We start from the raw sequence: 21,934 nt of genomic DNA, 5'->3' as shown, positions 1-21,934 counted from the left end.
AGACATACACATACAGGTTTTTGTGTGAACTTAAGTTTTTATTTCTCTAAACAAATACCCCCAGAAAGCCGCTGCCGAGTTGCATGGTAGTTGTAGGTGTATTTTTTTAAGAAACTGCCAAACTGTTTTCCAGAGTGGCTGCACCATTTTACATTCTCACCAGCAATGTCTGAGTGACCCAGTTTATCCATATCTTTGTCAGCATTTGGTATTGTCCTAGTTTTTCTTGTAGCCGTTCTGATAGGTATATGATCTATCTCACTGTGGTTTAAACTTACACTACTCTAATGGCTAAAAAGAACATTTGACCATCTTCTCATGTGCTTATTTACCATTTGCATATTCTTTTTGGTAAAATGCCTCTGTATATTCCTGCCCATTTTCTCTCAGGATTGTTTATTTTTCACTGTTAAGTTTTGAGAGTTCTTTATGCTCTAGATTCTGCTCTTTATTCTCTTTAGATATACAGTTTGCAAATATTTTCTCCCCATCTTGGTGCTTGTCTTTCCATCATCTTCATATGGGTATTTACAGAGCCGAAGTTTTAAATTAAAACCTAATTTACCAACTTTTCCTTATATAGAGGGTGCTTTTGGTGTCAAGTCTAAAAATTCTCTGCTTAGCCCTAGATCCCAAAGATTTTTCTTCTGTTTTTGTTTTTTGTTTTTGTTTTTTTTTTCAGAGGACTTTGTTGTTTGTTTCTATTTTCCATTTAGGCTCACGGTTTCTTGAGAGCTGAGTTTTGGCAATGTGTGAAGTGTATTAAGTTGGACCCCCTCCTCTGGGGTGGCCTGTCCCGAGGCTCACCCGCGTGTCCCTGCCTTTCAGATCTCTACGTGTATGCCGTGCTCGTGTGCTGTGTGGGGATTCTCAGCGTCCTGCTCTTCACCCTGACCATCATCTGGCAGTCTTTGTTTAGCAAGAGGAAATCCAGAGGTAAGAGAACGGATAAAGTCATGTCTGGAGTGGAAGCACACCCAGACCACAGACAGGCGGAAGATGTTGGGCAAAGTATCACTTTGGTTGAAAAGTACACCCTGAGTCAGGGGTGACTTACCTGTGGCTGGTAAGCCAAGTGAGTGAGGAGCTGTGTCTCCCTTCGACTCAAATCAACTGTGGCCCCTGTTGACATCACCTATAGTCCCCCTTTTCTCCAATCCCTTCCTTCCGCAGTTTCTGAGGGCCCTCCCCTCTCTCTTTCCCCTGGGACGGGCTGCGGAGTCAGATGATCCCCAGGTTTGATTCTGGCTCTGCCGCCTAAGACTGAGTTTTCAGACACACTTCTTAACCACTCGGAACCTTGGTTTCCTCATTTCCTAAGTGAAACGGAATGAACACCACTGTGCTTAGATTGCAGGTTGTTGTGTCTTCATATAATTTAACTGCAGTCCCTGGCACTGTGCCCGGCGGGCAGATGGGAGCAGGCAGGCTCCCCTCCCCTTCTTTTCGCCTTCCGTCTGAGTGCTCACTTCCTTCTGTCTCCTTCCCTGGGGGTGTCCCTGTCCCCTGGCCTCTGTCCCCAGCCCCTGCTCACTTCCTTAGTGCTTTCTGTCCTTGTGACACTGCCTCTTATCTCCCTGTGAAGGCTGCCCTCTTTCTCTCCAGTCCCCACCTCTCGCCAAGCCTCCGCATTTCGTTTTCAGCAGCCCCTGTGAGTTGCCAGTGAGATACCTCCTCTCTGTCCCCTCTTCAGAATTTCTGAAACTGATGGGGACACTGCAGCTCCCAGAGGGGACCTGGGTCAGAGCTGGGCTCTGGAACTAAACTAGCTCCAGTTCAAATGATGACTCTTCATTTACCAGCTGATGGCTTACCTGCAGTCTCACCTTCTCCCTCTAAATAAATGAGGAAAACAGCAGTATACCAGGCTCATAGGATTGTTGTGAGGATTAAGTTAAAACACACACACACACACACACACACACACACACACACACAAAGGTTAACACATTGTGGCTCCTTATAAGTGTCCTGTGTCTGTGACATATGGTTCTAGTTATATGTAATAATGATTACTGTTAGTCCAAGGTCATAAAGCTGGGAAGTATTAGATTTGGTAATCGTGACCTAAGGGACAATCAAACAGGAAACTGAGCAGCGTTTTTTAGAGGGGACCCTCCCCCGAGGTGCGGTAGGGCTGAGGGGACCAGGGAGGGAGGCCTCAGGGACCAGCACCATGGGGTCCTCTTTTCATCCGGGACCTTAGAGGACAAAGGGGAGGAGAGGTTTCTGGAGCTTGTGAGAACTGCAGCTGTGGGAGAATTGTCACCAACAGGAGCCTGAGAAGAGAGACTCAGGCAGCACCAGATGGGTGGCGGGGGTGGGGGCAGAGAGGAGCCAGGAGCACACATTCCTCAGCCGCTCTGCTCCCATCCCCCCCACCCCCCCAGACACCTCAGGCTTCTGTTTGGTCCCAGCACCCAGAAGCAGAAGGAAGTGCATAGAGGTTAGCCGCTATGGCCCAAGCCGGGTGAAGGGTGATGGAGACCCCTAGGGGTGCGTGGAGCTCCAGACAGCATGCTCGGCATTGGAGGCCAAGAGAGAGCTCCAGCCAGACCAGGCCTTCGCGGCTGACACCCTACCCCCCCACGCTCTGAGTGTCTGTGCTGGGCTCCTAGAACCTCCCTCCATGCCTGAGCCCACCTCATCCACTGTACCCAGGCGTTTCTCCTGTTCCAAACCCTTGATGGCTTTTATGCGCGCCTGGCACACGTTACGCATGTGCAAATGCATTTGCCTCCCTTCCAGCGGATGGTGTGTAAGGCAGGGACCGTGCATCTGACCTGTTCTCCTTGGAATTTGGCTCATGACAGCTGCTCAACAAATGGTGGGCAAATGGCTTTGTTTCCCAGCTGCTTTGCTCCCAGCTGTTGGAGTTTGGATGCGGCACTGGCAGTCTCCAGGCCTGCTTTGCTCTAAAGGCACCTCTGCCTGGGCTCAGGGGCCTGATAGAGAAATCTGCCTGGAGCTGCAGGCCCTGACAGCCATGGGCAGGACCAGGGAAACAAAAAAACATAGGTCGTTCAGGAGACATCCTTCTCCTCCAAAGCCAACAAGATAGACTGGGACACACACTCCAGGCTTCCCACAGAACCACTGAGACCTCGGATCCTAGCTGCCCCCACCCCCCTGGAGGGGGCTCCAGACAGCCTTTTGGGCACCTACTCACAGTGTCCAAAAGCCCCATCAGCTGTCAAGAGCTTGGCCTAAGCATCTGCTGTGGGCCAGACCCTGGCTGGCCCCTCCATCCTCGTGAATCCTCACTACCAGCCCAAATGACCGCCCTTATTGCTCCCATGACAGAGGACACAGCTGGGGAGCGCGATCAAGTCCTGAAACCAGAGAGTGGCAAAGCCTGACCCAGCCACATCCCCAGCCTCTGTGTTTCTGTTCAAGAAAACCTCAGCCATCTGGGAGCCAATCTTGCTGAGGAATTTTCCTTCAGCCTTCCACATGGTTGTTGCTGAGGTCCTCGGCAGACAGCACTTCATAGCTCCTGCAGCTTCTTGGGGGCTTGGTATCGGTCTGGTATAACTACCTCCAGCATCATGTAGCTCTGGTAGGACTGTGCATGTCAGGCCTGCAGTTACCCCTCACTTGGACCCTGGTGCCTTAGAGCAGCACTGCCCAAACCCTGGTGCAGACCTAGTTTGCTCAAATGCATATTCTGATTCAGAGCATGTGGGCAGGCCTGAGACTCTGCATTTCTCCATTCCTTCCTTCCTCCCTCCTCTTTCTTTCTTCCTTCCTTCCTTCCTTTCTTTCTCTCTTTTACACTTTCACTTTTTACAGCTGCACCTGAGGGATATGGAAGTTCCCAGGCTAAGGATCAAATCAGAGCTGTGGCTGCCAGCCTACACCACAGTCACAGTAACGTCAGACCTGAGCCACATCACAGCTCACGGCAATTCCAGATCCTTAACCCACTGAGCGGGGCCAGGCATTGAACCTGTGTTCTCATGGATACTAGTCGGGTTCTTAACCCACTGAGCCATAATGAGAATGCCTGCACTTCTAATGAAATCCCAGGTGGTGCCACCCTGATGTTTGGAGGTCTCACTTTGAGTAGCAAGGCCTTAGAACCAGTCCTTCCTCATTCTATCCTACTCAGCATCCCTCTTTTACAACAGATATTTTGAAATGATTCCATTACTCTCTTGAAATGAAACTCATAGATAAGCTATGCTCCTTGGATGCAAACAATCAAATCGGACCCAGACCCCCTTGTTATATGGATGATTTCTGTGTTTTCTATGCATGTGTGTGTGCATGTGTGTGTGTGTGTGTGTTGGGCCTTCTGCATCCTGGCTGCATGCAGAAAAGCCAGCCTCTCACCCCCACTCCACCTGCATGAGAAGCAGGAGAGTCTTGCACAGCTCCCGCTCCCTCAGCAATATCTGTCTGAAAAGAGGACATCAAAATAGCCGTCCCTGATCCTGATGTGGTCCCCCAGTGGGTCCCAAGATAAATACAGCCCATCCCCAGAAGCCTGGGACTGGAGGGCCAGCCCACTTCTCTCTCCCTTCCTGCTGCCCTGCCCTCACCCAGGCCTCCCTGCCCTTCCCTCCTGGGGTGCTCATTGCTCATGAGCTGGAGTTAAGTGCACCCACACGTGACTTAACTTTCCACATCCCTCTGAGCCTGTCTCCATCCCAGCTCTTTGTTAGGCCTGGGGTGCCTGGCACTTCCTCCCACAGCCTCTGCAGCTCAAAGTCACCCTGGAAAGGAGAAATCTTGGTGGCCCAGGGCCAAGCCCTCAATTATCTACTGCTTCCTCAAGCACATTGGTTTCAAAGGCCTTTGCTTCTAGGAGGCTTAGTCCAGACCTGCTGCTTTGGGGTAGCTTCCATGTTTGAGCTTTTAAAAAGACACCTTTGAAGATACGTGGAACCAGACAGGGAAGGAGAGGAGTCTAACCCTTTGGTCTCTGCTCCCATGTTTGTGACATCCGCCTTTAGTTTGCACTGATGTACTAGAACCCTGGCCGCACAACTGGGCCTTTCTAGGGCTTGCTAGGCACCTACATCTACCTGCTGCAAACTGGCTCTCCCCCATGGTGGTGGGATCAAAGGACCTGTGATCTTTTCTTCCAGTACAAGAAAGAGGGAGCTGGGGGCCCCTCCAGTGGAGGAGGAGGCTACCGAGAATGAAATAGAGTGACTGTAGACAGGGTGACCCTGGGACCTGGGGGAGGATGAAAGGCTCAGCAGCCAGGCGTCAGAGATACTCAGACAATTCCCAGCATGAGCTCTACCCTCCAAGCACTTCTGAGATGCAGGCTAGGTCTCCAGAGCATATGGGAAAGCTCACGCCCCATCAGAATTGCACCATCTTCCTGTGCTTGTGCTTGGAAGCCTCCCCAGTAGCCCTGTGAAAAAGGGGACTAGATTCAAGCCCCTTTTCTGGCAAAGCTGCTCCTCTCAGGCCCCACTTTCTTCATCTATGAAGCCCTAACTCCACCTGCCCAGCTCCTCTGAGGATGGTGCAGAGAAGTTACAACTGGACACTGCAGTCGGGCTGCCCACTTGGCCCCGTCCCAGGTGTGTTGGTTTTTGGGGCTGCCATGGCAAAACTTATAGGTGGCCTTCTTCTTGTGTCTCCACACGGTCCTCCCTCTGTGCATGTCTGTGTCCTAATCTCCTCTTATAAAAACACCAGTTATGTTGTATTAGGGCCCATCCTAATGACCTCATTTTAACTTAATCACCCTTTTAAAGCCCTGTCTCCAAATGCAGTTGTATTCTGAGATGTTGGCTTTTAGGGCTTCAATATATGAATTTTGAAAGGGTCCTGCTCAGTCCACAATACTAGCTGTGTGACCTTGGGCAAGGTCTTTAACCTCTCTGTGCCCCAGTGTCTTCCACTGTAAAATAGGTGTGATGGCAAGGTTATTGGGAAGGTTGAATCAGAGTGTGAAGTTGTGGTCTTCAAACATTTTTGATGGCAGAGCTCCTAAAATCATTTTTAAAACTATGCACTGTTGAATATTTTGTTGTTGACATCTAAACTTTTTCATCATAAATAAATAAAATAAATAGGATATAATTTCCAGAGCATCGCAAGCATTGACATCTTAAAATGTTAAATCTCTCCTTTATACCTAAATATCACGACTTTAATAACTACATCTGTTGATTTTAGAAGACTCCATAAACATTAGCTATTAGAAATTTTATGTTGTCACCTTTTCTCCTTGAGTTTTTATCTCCAATCTACTTCTTCCACAAAATTTTGTCCTACATGAATATATTTTTTGTTTTGTAAGTCCTTGTATTTTTTGCTTATTTTAGGGTCTCATCCGCAGCATATGGAGGTTCCCAGCCTAGGGGTCCAACCGGACCTATGGCTGCTGGCCTATACCACAGCAACACGAGATCCGAGCCACGTCTGCAACCTACACTACAGCTCATGGCAATGCTGGATCCTTAACCCACCGAGTGAGCCCAGGGATCAAACCCACAACCTCATGGTTACTAGTCGTGTTTGGTTCCACTGCACCACAATAGGAACTCCTGTTTTGAAAGTTCTTTATTAATTACCCAACTATATTTCTCTGTAAATAATAGGCATATAAAATTTTAAAGTAAGATTTTTTAAATTTCCTCACTCTACAAGTCTCTGGTTGCTATTTTTTTTTTCTGTATTGAGTTATTAGTAAATATGGCACAATTAGTAAGATTTGGAAAATGAACATAAAATTAAAACCATAGAAAAATATTGTACATTTAGATAAATAATATCATAAGAAGTAGAATTTTATTTAAAATGCATTTTTATTGAGATGGATTTTAATGTTTATTTCATAGGCCTTTGTAGGAATTTGCTAAGTGATAGAATTCAGCATCATTTCTATTCCTTGTTTTAATAAGCATTAGTTCTGAGATACCTCATTCAATATAAAAAAGAGGCAGGAATCGATAAAGCTTTCTTTTATCACTCAGTACCTTAAACTGCTTCCAGGTTATATGTCAAAAGTCACAATGATCTATCATCGAAAATGATTTTAATACTCTACCAGCTGATGGCTGGAAGAGGTCATTTTTGAGTCCTTGTTGAGAGCAAAATATTTGAAATCTCCCCCTGAGTGAAAAGTCAATCAACTTTTGCCCAGTCATTAGTCCTTTGTTTTCTCAACACTGGCTCCAGTATTTCAGATCACTTATTGTTTGGTGCCCACTGGTTTTACCCCAGGACAGGTCTCCATAGTACAAGTCAAGATGGGTGGGAGATGTGCCTTGATTTTAGGAGGTAGCAAGGATGATGTAACAGGGAGGAGGGGAAGGAATGCTACCAGGCCTCAGGCAAGTTCCAGGGGAATGAGTTCTAAGGAAAGAGTACCACGGGAGGTGAGGATCCAGGAATGGATGTCCTTAAAACTGCTCTTCTGAAGTGTCCCCAGGGGTGTGTGACCCCCAGACTAAAAAACACTGATCTGGAATTTCTGGCATGGCTCAGCAGTTAATGAACCCAACTAGGATCCATGAGGATGCGAGGGTTCAATCCCTGGCCTCACTTAGTGGGTTAAGGATCCAGCATTGCTGTGAGCTTGGTATAGGTCGCAGATTTGGCTTGGATCCTGCGTTACTGTGGCATAAGCCAGCAGCTGTAGCTCTGATTTGACCCCTAGGCTGGGAACCTCCATATGCCACGGGTGTGGCCCTAAAAAGAAAAAAAAAAGAAGGAAGGAAGGAAGGAAGGAAGGAAAGAAAGAAAGAAAGAAAGAAAGAAAGAAAGAAAGAAAGAAAGAAAGAAAGAAAGAAAGAAAGAAAGAAAAAAAGAACACTGACCTGACCTGTAAAATAAGTTTAAAATAGTGCCAAGCACATATGAAGTGTTGATTAATATGAACTGTTGTAAATTATCCAGAATATAGCAGGCACTCAGTAAATGGAATGCAGAAAGAGGTCGGGTACTAATTGGGGTTGGGCCAGAGAAACCAAAAAGCTCCCTTGAAAGCTGAGATTCTGTCACTCTGGTTTGGAACCTGCATTGGTCACCTGCATGACAGATGCTTCAAGTGTAGTAGCTTAAAACAACTGTTTTATTTGCTCACAATTCTGCAGGTCAGCAAGTCGACCTGGGCTCAGCTGTGTAGTTCTGACCTCAGCTGGATCACTCATGCAGCTGCAGCCTGCGGGTGGATCAGCTGGGGCCTGGCTGCTTTGGGGCCTCAGCTGGGATGACTTGTGTCTGTTCCAGTGGTTTCCTCTTCCAGGAGGCTAGCCAGGCTTCTTCTTGGGGTAGCAAAAAGTGCCCTGCAATGAGAGAGAGAAACAGTACAAACCTCAGGGCACAGGACCTTTTATGCTTCTGCTGTGACACCTTGATTAATGTTTTGTTGGCCAATAATAGTCCTAAGAGCTAGTTTGTGCCAACATCTGGGCAGTACTCAGCTACCTATATTTCCTAGCAATTCTTGGAGCATATATGTATCTAAACTAGCATTTATTTACCATCTTCTATTTCTTCTTCCTTCCACAGTGAGACACTATTTGGTGAAATGTCCTCAGAACAGGTAGGAATATTTTCTTCCCTTTTTTCAAGTAAAATTCTTTGCTATTTTAGTTTCTTTTCTTTTCTCTCTCTCTCTTTTTTTGTCTTTTGTATTTTTTTAGGGCCACATCTCCCACGGCATATAGAGGTTCCCAGGCTAAGGGTCAAATTGAAGCTATAGCCGCTGGCCTGCACCACAGCCACAGCATCATGGGATCCGAGCCGCATCTGCAACCTACACCACAGCTCATAGCAATGCCAGATTCTTAACCCACTGAGCAAGGCCCAGAATCAAAGCTGTGTCCTCATGGATACTAATCAGGTTCATTAAACACTGAGCCAGGACGGGAACTCCACTTTCTTTTGATATTACCAAGAAGTTGGTTAAATTCATATCTTCACCTGAAGGTCTGCATATTAGTTCACAAATTGGCCTAAAAATAAGTGTTCTGCAAGTACTTTCATGTTTCCAGATTTCATGCTCTGGCTATCACCCCTCAGAAGGGCCAGTGACTATGTGGCTCATGCTGGCCCCACATGCATGCTAGGGGAGGCTTGGCACCAGCTCATGGAGAACTGTCCCTGTGTAGGAAGGGGCAGGCAGCTGTACTGAACTGTTTTGATGCCTTCTGACCACAAATACCCTGATTCCCCTTTCACCAATGTCTGCTTGTCCTCTGCCTCACTCTGCAGAATGTGGCCATCAGTGGTATATGTGCTAAGATGCTAGCCTTTTAGCTGGCAGGACACACCTCATAGGTAACATTAGTTAGAGTAGATGCTGCAAACTCATAGTATTTAAAAATTTGAGACTTCTGGTCCAGACAGGATGGATTAGATCAATTCCTCCCTGCTCTTCCTTGCTAATAAGCAAAACTATAAATCTTAGATATACTATAAGAGACAAACAGAAGAGGGCTCTGAAAGGTAATAAGAAAATTATGAAAGACAAACACAAAGAAAAAAAGCCTTAAAAGCAACAAGAGAGAAATAATGCATTACCTACAGGGAAACACAAATTTGAATGGTAGTGCATTTTTCATCTGAATCTCTGGAGGGCAGAAAGAAGTGACACATTTTTAAAATACTGAAAGAAAAGAACTGTCCATCACAAATTCTATATTCAGCAAAATTATCCTTTAGGAGCGAAGGGGATATAAAGACATTCTCAGATGAAGGGGAGCTAAAAGAATTTGTCACTATCAGGCTTACCTTAAAAGAATAGCTAAAAGAAATTCTTAAAATAAAATATCTTGCCACATTAGTAAGGAAGAAGGAAAAATCAAGAGAGCAGAAATCAGGGTGCATTAATAGACTATTCTTCTCTTCAGGAGTTTAAAAATAATATTTGCTGGTTGAAACAAAAGTGATAAAAAATCATTTAATTCTCAAGAAAAGCATTATGATATTCAAAAGTGGGGAGAGTAAAGTGACCTAAATAGAAATGAGATTCCCACATTTTACTTCAAGTGATAGAAAGTTTTTACCAGTAGTCTGTGGTGTCTTATTTGTATATTGGAATGGTCAAAGCAAATATTAAAGAACTATGAAAAGATATACCCAAAAGTAGTATAGGAAACAAAGATAGAATCCTAAAATATGTCAAATGACATAAATAAAGAGAGGAATGAGAATCACAGGAAACAAATAGAAAGCAAATAATAAAATGGTAGATTTAAGTACTGACATACTATTTATCTTAAATGCAAATTGTTTAAATAGTCAAATGACAGAGATTGACAGAGTGGATTTTAAAAATGACCTATATATAGGCTTTTTACAAGGAACTCATTTCAAACATAGTGATGTAGGTAGCTTGAAATGGAAGGATGGAAAAAGATATACCTTGCAAACAATACCCCCCAAAATCAAGAGCGGGTATACTAATACATGATGAAATAGACTTTGGAGCAAATAAACTAGTAGATTCAAAGAGAGCCATTAAATAATGATAAAAGGCTCAATCCATTAGGAAGACAAAGATCCTAAATGTGTACATATCAAATAGCAGAACCACAACATACTTAAAGCAAAACCTGAAAGAGTTGAAAGAAATAGATAAATCCACAGTTATAGTTGGCAATTTCAACATCCCCTCTCAGCAGCAGAGAGACCTACTAGATAGAAAATTAACAAGAATTTTGAAGCTCTAAACAACACAGTCAACCAAGAGGACCAAATTAATATGTCTCAAACACTCCAACTGCTAACAGCAGAACACATGTTTTTCCAGCCCCCATGGAACATTCACCATGAGATACGGTCTGTCTTAGACCAAATCCTGGGTTTTAAAACAAATCCCAACAAATTTAAAATAATTGAAATCACATAAAATGTGTTTTCTGACAGATTGAAGTCAAGTTACAAACCAAAAATAAAGCATTAACAGGAAGACCTCTAACCATGTGGAAATTAAACAACATGCTTTAAAAAGATTCATGGGTCAAAGAGGCAGTCTCAAAATAAAAAATATATAAGATTGACCAGAAACAAGAATAAATATAACAAAATATGTGGGATGCAGCTAAAGCAGTGCTAACAGGGAAATTTATAGTATTAAGTGCTTACTTTAGGAGCTAGGAAGGGCCTCAAACCAGCATTCTAAAGTCTCACCTCAGGATATTAGGAGAAGAGGAAAATAAACCCAAAGCAAACAGAAGGAAGGAGATAATAAAGATCAAAGCAGAAACTGATGACATTGAAAACAGCAAAATGATAGGGAAAATCAATGAAACAAAAATTTGGTTCTTAGGAAACCATTAAGTAAAAATGGGTAAAGTGTACATAGGATCTTCTGCTTTATTTCTTAGGACTGTATATGAACCCACAATTACCTCAGTAAAAGTTTCAATTAAAAATGTATTTGGATATCTCTAGGGGATCCTGTTTACAGTTCCAACAGTCCTTATACTTGGCTGCTTTGTGTTACTGTTGTTGGGTTTGGGATCCTTAGAGACCATGCTCATGATAGCAAATGCAAATTTATTTTATTGAGAGCTTACTGCCTCCTAGGAGCTTGGGAAGCAGCAGTGAAGTAAAGAGACAGAAATTCCTGCCTTCATGAAGCTTACTAGGCCGTGAGTGCATATGTACCTGTCCTCAGGAGACATGCCTCAGTATGGCTGAGTGAAGGGATCAAGTCCTCTCCCTAAAAATCTGAACAAAGTTGACAAAAGTAACTATTTTAGCACTCTGAAAGAACAAAGGTATATACTAACCTGAGAGCTTGAAAAACTACTCAACTGCTGATAGGAACAGTGTGTTACTCTGTGGAGTTTAGGCTTTGGGCTGCCCTTGCCAACCTGGTCGATGAAGAGATTCTTTCAGGGCAGGGAGTGCTGTGAGGACCACCGGCTTCTCTATTGTGGTAGAAGGGGGCTCACTTGACTTAGAGCAGTGTGCAGTGCCCACATTCAGCAGTGTCGCAGTGGAATTGACAGTCTTAGAGATATTGAGCAGAGAGGCTCAATGGCTTTAGTAGCCTATAGTTCGGGTCACATTTGTGGCAAGCATATTTCTTGCTGAGATAGGATGCATGTGCAGAGGAGGGTGGAAGGCACCCAAAGGATGGAAAAAAACACACTGTGGAAATAGTAGCAGTAAGAGAGGGTGTAGCTAAGTTAGTACCAGATAAGGCATAATTTAAGACAGGAACTTTTACTAGGGACAAAGAAGGAAATTTTGTAAATATAAAAGATCGACTCAGCAGAATGCTATGGCACACTATCTGGACCTAACAGCAGAGCCTCAACGTACATAAAGAAACAGAAAAAAAAAAAAAAAAAAAAAGAGAGAGAGAGAGAGAGAAAATTGAAAGATGAAATATTTCAATTATTCTAGAATAATAGCTGGAAATTTCAGTGCTCTGGTCTCAATAATTGATGGAATACTTAGGCAGAACATCAACAAGAACACAGAAGATGAAGCAATTTTCCTTGAAAAATAAAAATACTTTACCCAATGACTGTAGAATAATTCTTTTCAAACGAACTTGGAACATTTTCCAGGATAGACCAGATGCTAGGCCATAAAACAAATCTTTATAAACTTAAGTATTTTAGGTATGTAAGAAATCATATGAAGTCTGTTCTCTGATCACTACACAATTAAATAGAAATTAGTAACAGAAAGAATCTGGGAAATTCCTCAGTGTTTTGACATTTTAAACAGCATAGTTTTAAATAATACATGGGTCAAAGAAGAAATCAAAAGAGACTTTAGGAAACAATTTTTAATTAAATAAAAATGAAAACACAGCACATCAAAATTTATAGGATGCAGCTAAAGTGGTGCTTAGAGAAAAATTTATGGCTTTTAATGCCTATATCAGACAAGAAGAAAGGCCTAAAATCGATAACTTGAGCTTTCACCATAAGATACTAGAAAAAGAAGTGTAAGTGAAATCCAAAGGAAGCAGAAGAAAGGATATAATAAAGATTAGAACAGAAATCAATGACATGAAAATCTCTTGTGCATGCACGTGCATGCACACACACACACACACACACCACTCACAAAGAAAACACACACACACCACTCACAAAGAAAAATATCAATGAAACCAAGAGTTGGTTTTTTGGAAAGGTCAATGGACCTGACAAACCTCAAGTGAGACTGTCCATAAAAATAAAAAGGAGGAAAAAAAATTACCAAAATTAGGAAGGAAAAAAGGAATTACTACAAACCCTACAAAAATTAAAATGTTATAACCCTTATAATTCAAGTTTATTCTAACAAATTAGACAACATAGATGAAATGGAAAAATTCCTAGAAAACACCAATTTCTAAAAACCATTTTATAAAAGAAAGCTATAATGTGAATAAAGCTATAATAAGTCTAGAAGTTAAATTGTTAACTGAAAGCTTTCTAGCCAAGAAAAGCCCAGGTCCACATTGCTTTACTGGTGAAGCATAGCAAGTATTAAAGGAAAGTAAAAATGCCAGTCCTTCATTGAGTCTTCTGCCAAAACTGGGAAAGCATGGTCATTTCAACAAATGATGCAAGTACATAATAGATACAAAACACAATAAATAATAACTTGACAAACAACACAATTAAAAATGAATAAAGAAGACATATAGATGTCCAATAGACACATGAGAAGATACTCAACATCATTAGTCATCACAGAAATGCATATTAAACCAAAATGAGATGCCACCTCACACCTATTATCAAAAAGACCACAAATAATAAATGTCGGCAAGGATTTAGAGAAAAGCAAACCCTCACATACTCTTGGTGTGAATGTAAATTGGTGTGGCCTGTGGAAAAAATGAAAAATTAAAGACAGAACTACCATATGACACAGTGATTCCACTCCTGGGTATATTTACTAAAATACTAATATGAAAAGATACATGCACCCTTAGGTTCAAATGCTGTATGATAGCACTTATATGTGGAATCTAAAAAAATAAACTAGTAAATATAACAAAAAAGGACAGACTCACAGATATAGAGAGCAAACTGCTGGTTAATCTCTGGGGAGAAGAAAGTGGGGATGGCAGGATAGGTGTGGGGAATTAAGAGGTACAGATTGCTATGTCTGAAATAAATAGGCCACAAGGATATATTATACAATATGGGGAATACAGCCCATATTTTATAATAACCATAAATGGAATATATTAAAAAATTGTGAATCACTCTGTAGTGTACCTGAAACATATAATATTGTAATCTGCTGTACCTCAATTTAAAAAATGCACAAGAAAGATTTGAATAGTTATTTCCCTAAAAAAGATATATAATAAGTTCATAAAAATACGTTCAATAGGAGTTCCTGTCGTGGCACAGTGGTTAATGAATCTGACTAGGAACCACGAGGTTGTGGGTTCGATCCCTGGCCTCGCTCAGTGGATCAAGGGTATGGCATTGCCGTGAGCTGTGGTGTAGGTCGCATATGCCACTTGCATCCCGCATTGCTGTGGCTCTGGCATAGGCTGGCAGCTGTAGCTCCAATTAGTCCCCTAGCCTGGGAACCTCCATATGCCACAGTTGCAGCCCTAGAAAAGGCAAAACCAACAAACAAACAAACAAATAATAATAATAAAATAAATAAATAAAAATACTTTCAATATAGTTAGTCATTAGAGAAGTGCGAATTAAATCAAAAGGTGATGCCATTACACACTACAATGGCTGTAATGAAAAAGTGTCACATGTTGGTCAGGATGTGGTGAAACTGCAGCCCTGTACATTGCTGGTGGGGGTGTCAAATGGTGCAGCCACTTTGGAAAAACAGTTTGACGATTTCTTAAAACATTAAACATAAACTTAACCTATGACCCAGAAATTTCACTGGTAGGAATCTACTCAGGAGAAATGAAAATGTGTGTTCATACAAATACATGCATGCAGCTTTTCCTAACTGCTTTATTCATAATAACTAGAGCTGGAAACAATCTAAATATATCTATCAACCGGTGCATGTATAAACAAAATTTAGTAATTCATTCATTGAAATAAGATTTGATAATAAAAAGTAATAAACTGCTGATCTATGCTACAACATGAGTGAAGCTCAAAAACACTATGCCAAGTCAAACAACCCAGATGTAAAAAATTACATATTGTATGATTCTACATCTTTGAATTGTCCAGAAAAAGTGCCTTTATAGAGACAAAAAGTAGATTTATAGTTGCATAGGACTGAGGATGGGAATAAGGATCAACCAAATAGGTAAGAGGGAACTTTGGCGGGGATGATAAAAATGTCTTAAAACTATATTGTGGTGATGGTTGCGCAACTCTATAAAAAAAAGTATTGAATTGTACACTTACGATCAGTGAATTTAATGGGGAGTAAATTGTGTCTCAGTAAAGCTGCTTATTTCTTTTTTTAAAGTATGTGCCCCCCCAAAGGCTCCAAGGATTGTATCTCAGACATGGGGGAAGGTTATGGCTGGGGTGGTCGGAGGCTGTGGAGGGGCCAGCCTGCCACTGCCTCTCAGGACTGGCACACTGTGATCTACATCATAGCAAGTGGCCTGGGGGTTTGGACTGCACTTCCTTCCCTTCCCTGGCCTTCTCCTTCAGTTGCACCTATTCTGAGCTGGTGCTGAGGATGGAAGTACAGCGAGGATGTCACCGAAGCCTGGATGCTTACCAGGGTCAAGGGTGACCGCAGAGCCCCACTTAAATGCCGTCCTCTCCACCCACTGAGGCTGTCCGTGAGGCCGGTGGGGTCCCTGAGTTGAGTTCTCCCCGTGGGCCTGTCTCCTGTTGGGGCAGCCCACTGACCTGTCTCTGGAAAGCCTGCCTCTGCTCCACTGCACCCCAGGGTCCTGCAGTGGGCACTCTCCTGACTTGCATTCATCTTTCTGATTAAACCTCATGCTTATTTGACTTGGTGCAGCCCAATCCCTGCTATGGGGCCTCACTTGTGACCTGGTCAATCCTTGCCATTTTAACAGGCTTTGACTTGAATTGTGCTGTGTCCCTGCAGCCCAGGCATTTTTGTTCCCATCCCTGTTGTGCCAGGGGGCTCCCAGATCCCAGCTTCATTGTTGGTGCTACCAGTGGACAGCTGGGGCCCTGGAGTCTCAAGCCATGGTTGGGACAAATGTCCCTCTCTGTCCTCTGACCACTTCCTCCTGGGGGAGAATGAGCAGAGAGTACAGGACCAGGGCAGGGTGCCAGGAGCGCAAACCCTCAGGCAGAGGAGGGACCCTTGGGAAGTGGCCACATGCTGGCACTGAGGCTGCGGTCACTGTGAGAGGGGCCTCGCTGAGTGCCTGGGGCAGAACCCGGAGACTCCAGGGGATTTCATGACTTGTTGAGAGAAGTTCAGACAGAAGGAAAACAAGTCTCATCTTTAGTGTGTGTCCTCCCTGAAGTCAGAGGTTGCTGTCTCTTGGGAGAGGTGGCCTTGACCTTTGAGGGTTAGTGGACTCTTCCTCCCCGTGGCAAAGTGCTTTCTCCCAGAGCAGAAAGCTGAGCCCCAGTGAGCATCTCAGGTTCTGCCGGGGTTTAAATGTGCCCTCCTCTGGGAAACACTGCCCTGAGAGCAGCTCAACTGGTAACTATGAAACCGTCCCCAAAAGTCCTGGGAAGTCAGATTTTTAATGAAATGCCACCCATTTCATAGAGTTGTAATGTGTTCCCTACAATGCCACCTCTTCAAGGACACTTAAGTGCCTTTCTTCAAGTTCAAGAAGATTGTCAAGAGGAGGCACCAAAAAGGCAATTCTCAGCCAGTACATGTCCTGACCTTTTGCTTGACCTCTTCTCATGGGTTTGAGATAATGAAGTATTTGCAAATTGAAGATATTAAAGTGGACATTCTAGTCCCTGTGCTGATAGCAGTTATGGCTGAAGTTTTCTGAAGTTTTCTGAGCTTTCTTCATGTTTTCTGGGGGGATACACTTTCTCAAGGATAAGCAGTCAGGGGCACAGACTATTTATATGTTGGGTAAATTACAGGCACAGCTTTACTGTGGTTTGTGAGAGTTAAAACATTTTTCAGTCTTTTTCTAAACCATCGAAAAACTTTAAACACAGCCCCGTGATTGAATAAGTGAATCAATAAGTGATTTGTTTAGGATCTTAGACTGAAGGCAGAGATTCAGTTGCAAAGAGGATATGCAGATATGTGCTCCACATTTAGATATGTAACTATTTTCTTCATTGTATAATATTGAATAGGAGCAGTGTTGCCAAACCCTTCTCCTTCGGTGAAAGGCAATCTGCTGTGATGGTTAAAGTTCGGCGGCCAGGCTGCTTCAGTTAATACGTGGGCCCTGCCACTGATTGCTGTGTGCTGTTAGCTAATTTTTCAACATCTCTGATAAAATGAGGGCAATAATAGCCCTAGCACATAGCGTGTTGGGAAGATTTCATGAGTTAGTCTGTATAAAGTGCTTCCAGCAGGTAAGGGGTGAGCTCCATGCAAATGGCTCTATTATTATTCAGTCAGTACTTAGGAGGGATTCTTCTTTTTTTTATTTTTATTTTTTAAATTTCTTTATATATATATATATATTTTTTTCTACTGAACAGCATGGTGACCCAGGTACACATACATGTATACATTCTTTTTTCTCACATTATCATGCTCCATCATAATTGACTAGACAGAGTTCCCAGTGCTACACAGCAGGATCCCATTGCTAATCCATCCGGAAGGCAACATTCTGCATCTATTTACCCCAAGCTCCCAGTCCCTCCCACTCCCTCCCCTTCCCTCTTGGCAACCACAAGTCTATTCTCCTGTTTAGGACAGTTTGTAAGTCCCATAGAGCCAGGATAAAACAATGCACCGCCCGTGACTTGAGATCTGCATCTAGTGGGAGACCCAGAGAAACAAAACCGCAGCAGCACCCCTGGGATGCCCACGGAGCTGTCACAGGCACCCAGAGGAGGCTCTCCTAACCCTGTCCAGGTCTGTGGGTGCTACAGGAGGCTTCCTGGGGGTGTCATCTGGGCTGTGTTGAAGGATGAGTTAGAGAATTCCAGGAAAAAACGTGTGGGGAGGCAGCACACGAAAGTGGGGGAGAGAGAGGCACAGCCAGTGAAGAGATTTAGTCCATGGGAGTGAGCAGCCCTAGAGATTCAGGGCAGAGCAGCAGACAGGAGAGGTTGGAGATGGTGGCAGGACCAGATGCCAGGGGATGGCAGTCACCATACTAATAACAAGAATGAAGCTCATCATGCGAATAACAAGAATGAAGCTAAAAAGAACGTGAAGATCGAGGGGCGCAGGGCGGGGGTCCTGGGAGTCCAATGGCTGCAAAGGGCAGCCCGGAACACGGTGCCATTGGATGCACATACAGCCTCCCATATTACCAGGGACATGCTCCCAGGACCCAATTCCAAGACCCCAGAAGAATGGGTTGCTGCTGCTAAGAAGCATAATATGCAGGTAGAAGACTATGGGCCCTACCCAGATGATGGCCTGGGGTATGGTGACTACCTGAAGATCCTTGACTGCTCACAGCAGGAGAGGCATCCTGGTATGACTGGGACCACCCAGACCTGTGGTTGAACTGGGGTGAACCAATGCTCTGGGACCTAGACATGTATATCAGGAACCGTGTGTATACATCCCCGGCTCCTGTTTCTTGGAATTTCATGTGTAAGCACTTCTTTGGCTTCGTGCCCTTCATGCTGTTCATGTTTTGAGTAGGGGAGACTTACCCCATGGAGCCAAAGCAGTATCCTTACGATGATCTGTACCTAGAACAGGCTTCCATCCCACCAAAGAACCTGGGCTAGTGGTTCACTATGAGATCTAAGGAGGCTTTGTGGGCTTTGTACCTCCTAACTGACTCCCTCCATCCTAGAGATTTAACCTTAGTGAAATCCCTAATAAAACATAGTGCTGTGGTTAAAAAAAAAAAAAAAAAAAAGAATGAAGCTGAGCTGCACTGTTATTAGCACACACTAAACATGGGAGGTGCACCATCTTCTTTCAGCCTCACCAACAACCCTATGAGTGGGGTCTGTGATTATCCCCATCCTACAGATGAGAAACCAATGCAAAAAGAGTATGGATGATGGCGAGGCCTCCTGGCCAGTGAGAGAAGGAATGGCGAGGGATGCCAGCCCAGGCCACCTAGCTCCAGGGCTCACGCAGCAGCCCAGGTGCTCGAAGCCCGGATCTGATTGTGAGAGCTTTGGCATTGGCATTCACACAAGTGAGCAAGGAGTACATGCTGCAGAAGAGTCAGAGCAGTGGAAGTAGAAGCGGAGAGGGTATGGCTACGGTACTGGGGATGCTGCAGCCGCATGCATTCCTCGGCTTTGAAAAGTCCAGTGGGCTGTGGTCATAGGCATTGATCTGTGGGTGTCTCTCTGTCCACATTCAGCTGAGCAAGCAGGGCAGTGAGGGCAGGGGCAGAGGACTCGGATGTGTGTCTCCTGGCCTCCCTCTGCATCCCTGACATCATGGCTGTGCTGGCTTATCCCCTCCCCACCCCAGGCTCAGGCTCAGCTTCCTTCTTCTGGAGCCCCAGTCAGAGGCAGGCGTGAGGAGGATGGGTCTGTGCCATGGGGCCTGGTTGTTTGTCCAGACATAACATGAAGAAGATTCCACCCAGATTTGGTGTCAATTCAAGCCATGCCACCCAGTGGCTTGGTGATGTTCAACTGGTCACTCAGCTTCTCTGGGAATGTTTCACTCCCCACAAAATGGGCATAAACTACCTTTGTGAGGATTCAATGAGATAATAACGGCTGTGGGCTAATTCCTCATAATTACCCATGGGGTGCCCACGTACCTGTGCGGCTGAGCACTTTTTGGGATTTATTTCTAATCCTCATAAAAACCCTCCATGGTACAAATTAATCTCCCCAGACTAAGGACATGAATAAAACTGCCAACTCTTAGATGAATGGCCGGCCCTCTGTACTATTTATGGACCTTTTGGTTCCTGGTGACAGAAACACCAGCTCAGATGGTCTTACCCAGGAAGGGACTTGGCTGGTTCACCTGACCACAGATGCTGCAGCGGGTGGGCCTCGAGAAGGCTCTATCTGGGGACCACCTGGTCCTTAGGGCAGTGGCTTCTCTTCCCAGCCCTTCTCTGGGCAGTGCTGCTTCCGGGCATTGGCGTGTCATTGGGCCAGGCTGGCTCCCCTCAGGAAGGGAAAGGTGGCAGCAGATGTATTCACCCTGGCCTCATGAAAGAGTCATCTTTCTTCCTAACCAGCAAATACAACTGTACCCCACTGTTATGAGAGCACCTGAATCAAGCACTATGACCAAAGGATAAGATCGTGCTGAGCAGGGGATGGGGTCAATCCCACCCAAACATATGCCTTCCGTCCTGGGGGGAGGGGAGGGAAGGGGAGGGGATGCTGGGCAGGTAACCCCAGTGACCTCTCCTTGCCGTCATGTGATCTTTATGACTCAAGACTGACGCTGCATGAACCACTAAATGTTAAGGAAGCATCTCCCGATTTACCAGCTGGCCTTCGGAGATTATAAACTTAACAAACTAAACCACCTGCCTGGCCAAAGCCTCTGCAGGTTGTGAAACTGGCTGTACTGCAAAGGAAGAGCTTTCACAGTGAGGCCCAGCAGAACCTCTTGGATGATGTAAATGATTTATGACAAAAGGTCATGGGAAGGCCTTGGCAACCATGTCACAGAGGAACAGCTTTTTTTTTTTTTTTTTTTTTTTTTTTTTGTCTTTTTTTTTTGCTATTTCTTTGGGCCACTCCCATGGCATATGGAGGTCCCCAGGCTAGGGGTCGAATCGGAGCTGTAGCCCCTGGCCTACGCCAGAGCCACAGCAACGCAGGATCCGAGCCACGTCTGCAACCTACACCACAGCTCACAGCAACGCGGGATTGTTAACCCACTGAGCAAGGGCAGGGACCGAACCCGAAACCTCGTGGTTCCTAGTCGGATTTGTTAACCACTGCACCATGACGGGAACTCCCGAGAACAGCTTTTATCCTGATGCTCTTCACAAATATGCATGCACAGAGGTCACACATGGGATGGAAGCTGCAGAAAATGGTGCATCAGGACCTGCTAAGGGTCTGCAGGTCTCTTCTAGGTGCACTTACTCTGGTGCAGATTTCTGAGGACTCTGCTGTGTCTGTCTGGCTCCCTATCGAGGAGTCTGAGAGCAGATTCCATAATATGATGATAATAATGCTGATGAGATAATAGGTGACACCCATTCAGGGCTCGATACATACCAGACAGAGTTCTAGTGCTTGACATGGCTTAATCATTTATGAAAAAGTCATTTCAAGGGAGGCACCACTCATCTACCTTGAAAGTGAAATTCTGCAACTTCTCTACAGCTCCTGGCACATGCCACCAATTGACCTTGTGTATTCCAGCGGCAAGGGGAACCCATGGAGCACTTTCAGAAGCCTAGCATGAGATGTCAGGAAATTCACCCTTTTGACATTAGTCCTTGGCCTTTATCAGTGGCAGCTGACTTTTGGGAAGGGGAAGGGGGGGACCTGTGTAAATGACAGTGAGACCGCAGTTGTTGAGACCAGCAAGGTATGAGGTTCTGGGGTGACGAGTGTGCTGCAGGAAATCTTAGCAAGGGAGCCTGCTACTGTTTGGGAAGGAACCAAGGAGGCCCTCGGGGGTCCATATGGGTTTGCATGGTCAGAACTGAGGTATGCAGGCAGGAGGAAAGGAAGCAGGTGGACATTTCTGAAGGTCAAACAGATCAGCGGAAGCACCGACTTTCAAAGATTGCGGGGTAAGAAGGGCTTGGGAGGAGAGGGCTCTGGGAAGCAGACCCAGAAGGATGCTGGCAGGACCAGGTTGGTGCACCTTCCTCAGCCCATCTTGCAGAGGGCTTTCTGGGTTGGGATCTTTTGCCTGACAGGCCACACATGGCATCCCAGCCATCCCAGTCCAGGCCACACGGAATTCCCCTGCAGCATATGACAGACGGGTTTTGTACCACGACAAGGAGCACCTGCTCATTCAGCAGGAAATGGGGTTAAACTGACCCCAG

The 21,934-nt window shown here is 44.8% G+C and overlaps 1 protein-coding gene and 1 pseudogene across 4 annotated transcripts in view; both read left to right on the top strand.

Annotated features, from left to right (window-relative positions):
- The window catches only part of VSTM4 (V-set and transmembrane domain containing 4), an 88,524-nt gene that overhangs the window by 34,623 nt on the left and 31,967 nt on the right, over nt 1-21,934 (top strand). For 3 of the 4 annotated variants that reach the window (XM_001924660.7, XM_013983433.2, XM_005671213.3), the window contains exons 4-5: nt 829-936; nt 8,482-8,515. In XM_001924660.7, the coding sequence (XP_001924695.3) occupies nt 829-936; nt 8,482-8,515 (142 nt within the window). The remainder of the gene's footprint in view (nt 1-828; nt 937-8,481; nt 8,516-21,934) is intronic. The other variant, XM_013983435.2, reaches the window with a different exon arrangement.
- On the top strand, nt 14,459-18,847 carry LOC110256633 (annotated as a pseudogene).

The sequence above is a fragment of the Sus scrofa genome, chromosome 14 (assembly GCF_000003025.6).
Source record: "Sus scrofa isolate TJ Tabasco breed Duroc chromosome 14, Sscrofa11.1, whole genome shotgun sequence".
Lineage (NCBI taxonomy): Eukaryota > Metazoa > Chordata > Mammalia > Artiodactyla > Suidae > Sus > Sus scrofa.
The sequence above is the reverse complement of the archived record's forward strand: the minus strand, read 5'-3'. Positions and strand labels throughout refer to the sequence as shown.